General features: G+C 45.7%; 1 protein-coding gene across 1 annotated transcript; it reads right to left on the bottom strand.

Annotated features, from left to right (window-relative positions):
- Nucleotides 1-271: 271 nt before the first annotated feature.
- On the bottom strand, nucleotides 272-7353 carry GUCA1B (guanylate cyclase activator 1B). The gene is made up of 4 exons (XM_078601709.1): nucleotides 6840-7353; nucleotides 3636-3785; nucleotides 2053-2161; nucleotides 272-1446 (listed from the first exon to the last, which is right to left on the bottom strand). The coding sequence occupies exons 1-4, from the start codon at nucleotides 7050-7052 to the stop codon at nucleotides 1313-1315; spliced, it is 606 nt and encodes a 201-aa protein (XP_078457835.1). The 5' UTR covers nucleotides 7053-7353; the 3' UTR covers nucleotides 272-1312.
- Between the last annotated feature and the right edge of the window lie 1995 nt (nucleotides 7354-9348).

Genomic DNA, 9348 nt, shown 5'->3' on the forward strand with positions numbered 1-9348 from the left:
GCCCAGAGTTTTATTGTACTCAGATTGTAATTGTTGTGGCTTTGTACTGTACTAGTAACGAATTGGCATGTTCTGTTTACGTGACAAACCTTACGAATTGGCTGTGTCGGGTGGTGGCGGGTTTAACGACACAATTATATATTTACGCGATCTAACCCAAAGGCCTTTATTATGGATGATATTGGTTGCGAAAGCCTACGTGTTAAACTGTACTTAATCAATGCTGCTGAAATTATGCACTTCCAGAAGGCCGTGGGAACAATGGGTTGTATTGAAATGTTTTATTTTGATCGTGAAGAGACATATTGTCTGTTTATCTATTTTGACAGTTAGAGGTTGAAAGCCAAGAATATAAAATAGGCTGTTGCTCATGGGCTATTAATTATATTCCACAATACCGTAGTGGGAAAAATGACCACAATTTGTATATTTATACGTGAAAATCTCTCAGAATCTCAAGACCGTTTAAAAAAAAAAATCACGGGTTTGGATCTTTGCTGTTTTTACAAGTCACACAATGAGATGCCTGGCCATTTATGAGCATGGAAGAACCCACCCCTTGTTCAATGTGATGAAATGTCATGATTTGGAATTGCTGTTCGATTCAAGAATGGATTTTATTTCGTCTCATCTGTCTGTCTGTCCCGTACATTCTTGTTTCATGCGTGTTGTTTTGCTCATCCCATTCGTCTACATTTAACATGAGCATGCATTTTTTAACATAGTAAAGAGCAATCGTTACACGCACGATGGAATGGATGAATCGCGAGCGTGAGCATACATTTGAATAATCTGATAACTAATCATATGCCTGTAGCCAGCAATTATATTCGAGAGTAATATTGGTTCAAATAGTAATAATCTCTCTAAAATGTGTGTGCATCTTCTTGCCTGTCTAATAAACAACCCTGGTCATTAGCACTGTCTTATAGCAGACAAATTTTATATACTGTAGTAGGGTAAAATTTCAGTCAATATCACGTGCATTACTTCTAAAGAAGGCTCATTGTTATAAATGTTAGCTCTTTTATATATTCATGTTAGAGAGCAGACAAGGGCATAATGGGAGCGGAGAGGGCAGGGAAGGAGAGGGCAGAGAAGGGCATGGTGGGAGAGTAGTGGGCAAGAAAGGGCATGATGAGAGAGGAGAGGGTAGGGAGGAGAGGTCAGAGAAGGGCATGGTGGGAGAGGAGAGGGCAGGGAAGGAGAGGGCAGAGAAGGGCATGTTGGGAGAGTAGTGGGCAAGAAAGGGCATGATGAGAGAGGATAGGGTAGGGAAGGAGAGGGCAGGGCAGGGAAGGGCAAGGCAGTTTCACTGCTTCAGCATGGTGTTCTTCTGTCGATTCTCGCTGAACCAGATGCTGGGGTCGATTTCGAGCTGAAGCATCCGCAGCACCCACGCGTCCTTCCGCGCACCCTCCAGGAACTCCTCGAGTGACAGCTCGCCTGCGAAACCCCGCGCCATGAGCACCGGAATGAACATTTGTAAATACTGCATGAATTCATGTAAGTTTCTCCTGCATAAATCACCCAGAATGCACCTAATCGAATCCAAGTTTTGAAGCAAAGCAGCAGGGTTGAGCCAGAAAAAGTGCTCGAGTGGGTAACCACCACACACAAACAAACTACAACTGTTTACTATTGTTATTTTACCTATTAAGGCCAACTGAGCTATATAGCTCTTTTTCAGCAGTGACCTGGTCACAAATGATAGCCAAACGAAGTGGCTTATCGTGTGGAAATGTACAGCAGCCACATACTCTCATCTAAACGCATGTTTCTAAATATGGAGGGAAAAACCGGAGTACCCGGAGAAAATTCCACACGACCACGGAGAAAACATGCAAACTCCAAATATACAGACGTCAGCGGCGGGATTGAACCCACGACCTCCTGCATACCAAGCGAGGTAGTTAACATCTCGCCACGGCCTAGGCGCCGGGATATGAAGAAGGGGGTAAATTGGTCATGTTTCATGCACCAGAGCCCATGGTAACCGCGCTATGCCACTGAGTCACACGGTTGTTTTTGGTTGTAGTTATGTCGCCTTACCATCATCGTTGTCATCCATGAGCCTAAATATGCGGGTGCAGACTTCGTCCGGAGAGAGAAGGGGACCCTCATCCTGCTGATTGATGGCTTTCTTCATGTTGTAGATGGACTGAAAGGCATCGCGCTCAGAAGGGTTATTCACGAAAGGATTTGCTGCTGAAATGGACATTGATGCGTTGCTCATCTCCTTCCCATAGCCCCGAGCCAGTGGCGGAAATTCCACATTCCTATGGCAGAGGCGGGGCTCTCACTGCCCCACAAAGTGGCACTCAATTTATGGACCCTGGAGGAGTGATGGTCTGAGTCAAATCCCCGACCTAGAATTTGAACTCGCAACCTTACGAATTGCGAGCCGTTTCCCGTTTCCCAAACCCGCAGCGACCGGCGTGGGGAAGTATGGTCAACCAACTCCCACGACCCACGTGGCATCGGGTGACCCTCATCCAGGGCAGTGGATTGACAAAGGGGCTCCACGTGTACGCACAGGTACACGAGAGTGGCGATCGTATTGAGTATTGACGCCTAGTGGATACGTGCAGCTGCTGCTGCTGCGTCTTGGGTTCGGGTTTGGGGTCGACGCGACTGTTTGCGGCACCTCTCGCCCCCGAAAGCGAAGCTCCCCAACTCCACGTGCTCGGGGACGGTGGCAGGGCGCCGTTGGCACGGGGCAGGGTCGGATTAACGCGAGGGGCTTTAGTAGGGGGGCCTCGTCGCTGAGCGCATTGCGACCAGCGATGCGCCGAACGAGGAGAAGTTTCGTTCGATTTATCTTCGGATCAGTTTTACAAGTCGTACATAATATTTAAAATTAAATTGAAAAAAATATATATGACAGAACGTATTAAATAACAACGGTGAATAGCTGTGGAGTGTACGACATCGGGTATCGGTGGTGATCAACAGCAAATGGAAGGAATCGAATATACAAACGATACCAACCCCAGATTTACCTGAAACTAAATCTTTTGCTGGGGATGGACCCTCCGAGGAATTAATTGGGGCCTCCTGTCCAATCTCCTTATGCCCTCCAATCACAGCCTCCCCGCCCGACGGTATAAATAGATACATGTTCTGAGGATTGACGAGCGCTCCGAGACAGACTGAGATTTATTTAGATAATCTTTGCCGCTTTAAATTTCCGCATGATAAGCCACTGCGTTGGGCTATCATTTGTGGCCAGGTCGCTTCTGAAAAAACAATCTAATAAGTCAGTGGGCTTTACCTGGTAAGATACAAAAAAAAAGTTTATAGTTTCATTTGTCACATTGCGACTCCGTGTCCCTGTTGGGCATCTGTGAGAAAGCGCTTTACAGCTCAATGGATTCCTTCTACAGTATAAATCCAGATATTTGATTCTGAAACGCTCACTTGATACAGCTATCGTGTTGTGACGGTTCCACCTGAAGACGGAAGCTCGTGTTGCCTCCGAAACGTCGTGATTTTTATTTTATTTTTAATTTTTTTTATTTTACTTTTATTAATTTTAATTTTTTACCTACGTGACTTTACCGAAAAAACCTAAGAATATGATTCTGAAACGCTCGTCGCAATGGGACTCCTCTGACGGAGTCCGATGCTCGCACCTCGATAATCTCGCGCAGCTCCTGGCGGTCGATGCAGCCGCTGCCGTCTTTGTCGTATATCTTGAAGGTCCACTTGAGCTTGTGCTCCAGCTTGCCCCGCAGCACCAGGTTCAGCACGGCGACGTACTCGAGGAAGTCGATCGTGTTGTCCTGCGTGCAGGACCCGACGGGAGGGGGCGGCGGACACAGCCACCGTGTCAGCGATCGGGTTACATCGCGTTCGTATGAATGTGTGTCGTTAAACTCTCCACCACTATTCTTAGGTTTTTCCGGTAAAGTCACGTAGGTAAAACATGAAAATTAATAAAAGTAAAATAAAATAAAAGTAAATTTTACTAAGTAAATTTACTTGATACAGCTGTCGTGGCTGTGACGGTTCCACCTGAAGACGGAGGCTTGTGTTGCCTCCGAAACGTCGTGATTTTTATTTTATTTTACTTTTATTAATTTTAATGTTTTACCTACGTGACTTTACCAAAAAAACCTAAGAATATGAACCCTCCACCACTCCCGACACAGCCAATTGGTAAGGTTTGTCTTCTTGGTTCTTTCGGTAAAGTCACGTGGAAGGGACAGACCTGTTCTTCACCTGAGGACGGCTGCTTGCGTTGTGGCCGAAACGTCGTGAGAATTATTTCATTATGTTTTATTTTAATTATTTTATTATTTCCCTTCTACGTGACTTTGCCGAAAGAACCAAGAAGATGAATCCCTGCAGTCACGAAAGCTTTAAATCGAAAAATGGCAAGGTTTGGTTGTGGTTGAAGTACTCAGTCTGTAAATGTTGTGGATTTGCTCATCAACACACCGGTGTGCTGTACTGGTAACGCGTTGGCATGTTCCGTTTACGTGACAAACCTTACTAGTTGGCTATGTAGGGTGGTGGCGGGTTTAACGACACGTTTATATATTTATTACGCGATCTAACCACGAAAAAACTGTATTATGGATAATATTGGTCACGAAAGCGTACGTGTTAAAGTGTCATTAATGTATGTATTTTGAACTTTTTTCGCATGATACGTAGCCAACCATGCTAATCGGAGATGCGGGAAAATATGCATAACTTTGGTTAATAAGCTGGCTTACAGGAATGTTGACTGTAAAATACAAATCTTTACAACTATCTTTCAAAATGCCAGGGATATTACTGCGTGGTGATTGAACAATAAGTGAATTAAAAACCGTTCATACTGAAACTCAAAAATGTGAATTCGCCAACTTTCTTGTGTTTTATTTGATACTCAATGTCTACGAATAGACGATTGATCTTGTCAATTCAGACCTGTTAATCTGTCAACATTCTTAAAATGTCCCAGCTCTTTCGAGGCCTCCACGGTGTAAAGTGGTGACCTCCAACTACAAATCAGTCTCTCTGCCGTTACTGTCTCTCTCTGCACTGAAGAAGGGTCGTCATCTGAAACATCAGTCTATTATATGTGTTATGTCTGTTATAGGGCAGTGCTAGTGATAAATGTTGCGAGTTGTTTCCATTTATGCGCGTGTATTGGAAGAATACTTCAAGGTATTTTCCCGTAAAAGAGGATATTTGTCTTCTTGGTTCTTTCGGTAAAGTCACATAGAAGGGAAATAATAAAATAATAAAAATAAAACTATCAAATATTTTATTATTTCCCTTCTACGTGACTTTACCGAAAGAACCAATAATATGAATCCCTGCAGTCACGAAAGCTTTAAATCGAAAGGATATTTGTCGTTCAAGAAATATAATTGGTACTCAATCCCATCTTTAAAAAAAAACGGATCGGTTGTTCTCACAAAAATGTTTAAGCAGTCTCTGTGTGAAAACAATAAGATTGTCTTAGATGTAAAACAATACATATGTCACACTGCAGTTACTCAACACGATTCTGGTATTCGTGCCACCAAACGAAGGGCTGTTGATGCTCATTACCCCCTTGCTAGGAACGCGTGAGCCACCACTTCCAGCCAAAAAATTATCGTGGAGAAAACTCCTTTAATGTTTGGTGACGTGGGAGTTGGTAACCAATATCGCAGATCACATTATCTGTCAATTTACTCTACTTATCTCGCGGGGAAAAATTAATCTCAGATAACAGTGGATAATTTTACGAATTCAGGGGCTGCTTATAATCGGAGTTGTCATGGAACCAACGTCACCTCTGGATAAATGAGTCACGAGGCATTGGGTGGAGTACTTGCGGTATGCATCGTTCCTAAATTGCCCAGTACGTGTGGATTAAAAATAAACACCAGCACCTTTTGCCAGTGTGCGCTACTGCGCTGTTAAGGTCGCCACGATCGGAATTCGACAAAACGTGGAAAGAGATCACGCGCAAAGGTATGTACCGGCACAACAGCATCGAATCACGACAGCTTTTAAAATAGTCAAAGTAGACGCGTTGGCACTATGGACATTGCATCTTTACGTACATATTTGGCTTCTCTTCTAAGCCAAGAATTCTCCCGTTCTATGCGTGGGGTGGGCTGCTCTCGCTAGACGAATGCGTGCTGTCGCTGCCAACCACGTAAGGTTGGAGACCAGGGTTCAATTTCAGCTGGGTCTGTCCAGGTCAAGGACCCTGGGAAATATTTGCATACGCAGCACACCACGTCCAGTATACCTTATCACTATGACTGCGACGCCTGGTTCTGTGTCTCCCAGCGACCCAGAAATTATTCCGTGAGAAATTAAACCCCCTGCTAGCAAAGTCAGTAATTATTTGCGACCACACAAAGCACTAATATTGACCAAAGTAGGAATACCGTTGTCTTTGCCTGGGGTGCAGGCACGACAACACCTCACTGCGCACTTGATAGACGTAAAGCGGTCACGCGCTCTTCTTATCACTCTCTAATCACTACGAATTTCGCGGTTCGCGTTCCCCTTAACCTCACGTATTGAATTCTCCACCCATGTGGAGGGATCGTTCTGCAGGATCGATCCACCCCACCACACACACCGCCTGCCCCGACCCTCACACCGCTCCGCTTTGTATTTCCCTCCCGTGGTCTCTTTTTTCTTTATTTATTTTCCCGAACTCGTACAACCTTGCTCATCTCACGAAACCCACTAACTTTATAGAGCATAAAACCTTGATTTGCAGCGGGGTTATTTTAGTTGTTGTTATTGTTCGATCGCCGACCACCACTGTTCGGTGCCCTTGGACACGCTCCGAAACGCAACACGATGGGGGGCCCAGGTGGCGTGCGGGTACAGACCCCGTTCTTGTCGAACGCGCGGAACATGTTCTCCAGATATTCGGCCGCCTCGTCGTTGTCCTGGACGCCGAAGAAGCGCTTGAACTCGTGCATGAAGAGCGTCCCGCTTGGGCACTCCACCACGAACTTTTTGTACCACTCCTGCAGCTCCGCAACTCCCATCTCCTGCTCGCCCGGGATCCTCTCCCCTCCGCCCATCTGTTGTTGGCCCATGGTTGCTGCTGCTGCTGTTGTTGTTGTTGTCGCTGCTGTTGTTGTTTTGGAGGGGGTTGCGGCGGAAACTCCTCGGTCACGGCAACCAAACCTGAGCTGCACCGTCGATGGCGATACAACGCGAGCAAGATGTGACGATCTGGAGGCTGTGAGGATGGGCGGGTGGGGGAGAAGATTGGCCGATGCCCTCTCTGTCTCTCTCTCTCTTTATTTCTCTCTCTGTGTTCAGCGTAAACCCGCGGTGGGTTTGTTCGTCCCGCGAAATGTAGCAGGCGTCCTGATTTTGTTGATGCTGTTTTTGTTTAAACTGCAAGGGAACAGCGATGGTATAATTGCGACGAGGTTAGATTTAGAGAATCGCCAATGCAATTTCAAATATAATTTCAAATATATTTCAATTTCGCGCTGACAGCATTAAAGGAGTGTGAGTTTAGGATTGCACCGCGGCAAAGCAATGAGAATAAACAAAAATTCGAACGAACAAAACCCAACGTGTTAATAAATTACTGCAATCACGCGTGTGGCTAACGGCACTACACTAAAGTTATTTAACATTAAAAAAGGCCGCGTATGAATCTCTCCGTCCCAAACTCTCTCTCTCTCTGTGCCCACCGTAGCTCCTCTGCTGCTCCTGGTGGGGTGATTCTGAACGCGATGTCCCTGGACTGCTCTCTCGTTCCGTGCCGTACCTATGCTTGAGGATTTAAACTCGCTGGAGTTTGGTGGGGGGGGGGGGGAAGCAGAGGAGGCGGTGGTGGTGGTGGTCAGCAGTTCAAGAGTGGGTAAGCGTGGGATAACAGACGCAAAGTGGATGCATGCGTCGATAAGTCTCGTGGCGAAGTCACGCAAGTGCCGAAGGATATCATCACGCTTCTTAGCCGCGTCAAGGCAGTTGCCCCGTTCCATGGGAGATATCGTCAAATCGAATCGTTCGCACATTTGGCATTCGTACCATTTTATTACAAAGGAGCTGTCTTTTACACCCACAGTCTGCAGTAATTTCGCAGTCGTGGGGGGGGGGGGGACCATGTAGTTTGTATTTTCCTTATTAAGTAATTTCCAAGCGGTTTTTGAAATTTGCATGATGACACCAGCACACATGGCCTACTTATCACTGAATCTTTAATGTCCACTGTGGAGCAGGCGGCCCGTTATATTCGGTCGATACGCCTGCAGTATTCACCAGGGCGGCTGCTGGGCTCGAACTGCGAACCTCTATAACAAAACGTGCTCCTGTTCAGCCATGTCAGTGAATGGTGTAAAAAACATATACATGGGTAATTGTCGATACACCTATTCATCCAGGAAATAAAAATGTTGAGCTATATACAACGTCGTTCGTGAAAACTACATCTCACAATCGTTGAGGAACCATACACAAGCTTTAAGGCAACAACCAGGCGGTGATCCGGTACCAACAATTGCTAAAGGTCTGCAGTCCTCTATATATTAAGATGTTTTCAGCCAATTAATGCATTTCTGTTTATAGACGTGGGAGGAAATCGGAGCACCCGGTGAAAATCCACACGTGCAGGAAGACAACACCTTATCCCACAAACAAGGGGCACTTTGCTGTATCGTCTTCTCCTGGCAAGCCAGGGTATGGCACCAGACGTGTACGGGAAGGGAGTTTCGTGAACGTTTGTGTGATCCACCAACCATCGCTGCCTCCACAGCCCCGGATTACAGGCCACGTGCACAGCCAGCACAGCTCGGATAAAATCCGGTTGAGCATATCAGGCAACATGCTGGACATACAGATCGGGGTCTTAAAACGAACGTTACAAGATACACGCTGATCGCTCCAGAGAACTGTGAACCCGTCAGGTCAGCCTTCATGTCATATCGTCTAAGTCTTGTGGTACAGATTCATCACACGAAGTGCAACGGCTTTATAAAGAAAAATGCATCAACACTGGCAAAGAGATGTAGGAGATGAGCATTATGAGAGTATTTAAGCGAAATACAATATTGAGCGGGATATTGGATTAACTCAAAATAGGACAATTCCAAATTACATTGTATAAGTGTATACTTTCGCCTGGTTACGTATGCGGTCAAAATGAAATGAAATGAGAATGCTTAATCCAATCTCAGCTGCTTAGGATGGAACATTTTATAGCAACCAGCTGCCACTAGCACCTAAGATTTCTGTATTTATTCCGCCATGCCAATAGGACAGGGAGAAGGGGTTTCAAAATGTAATGTGAGCACTTTGGTATCGGCATGCCACGGTGGCGAGATGTTAACTACCTCGCCTGGTATGCGGGAGGTCGTGGGTTCGATCCCGACCCTG

Source organism: Lampetra planeri, chromosome 16, assembly GCF_965212315.1.
Source record: "Lampetra planeri chromosome 16, kcLamPlan1.2.h2, whole genome shotgun sequence".
Taxonomy (NCBI): Eukaryota; Metazoa; Chordata; class Hyperoartia; order Petromyzontiformes; family Petromyzontidae; genus Lampetra; species Lampetra planeri.

What these genes read in the sequence shown, in the direction of transcription:
- GUCA1B (XM_078601709.1), bottom strand. Translation starts at nt 7,052, where the DNA reads ATGGGCCAACAACAGATGGGCGGAGGGGAGAGGATCCCGGGCGAGCAG. An exon ending in AGCTGCGCGAGATTATCGAG is followed by an intron (nt 2,162 to 3,635) that starts GTGCGAGCATCG and finishes GATGCCTTTCAG; the next exon opens with TCCATCTACAACATGAAGAA. An exon ending in CATGGATGACAACGATGATG is followed by an intron (nt 1,447 to 2,052) that starts GTAAGGCGACAT and finishes GGGGTTTCGCAG; the next exon opens with GCGAGCTGTCACTCGAGGAG.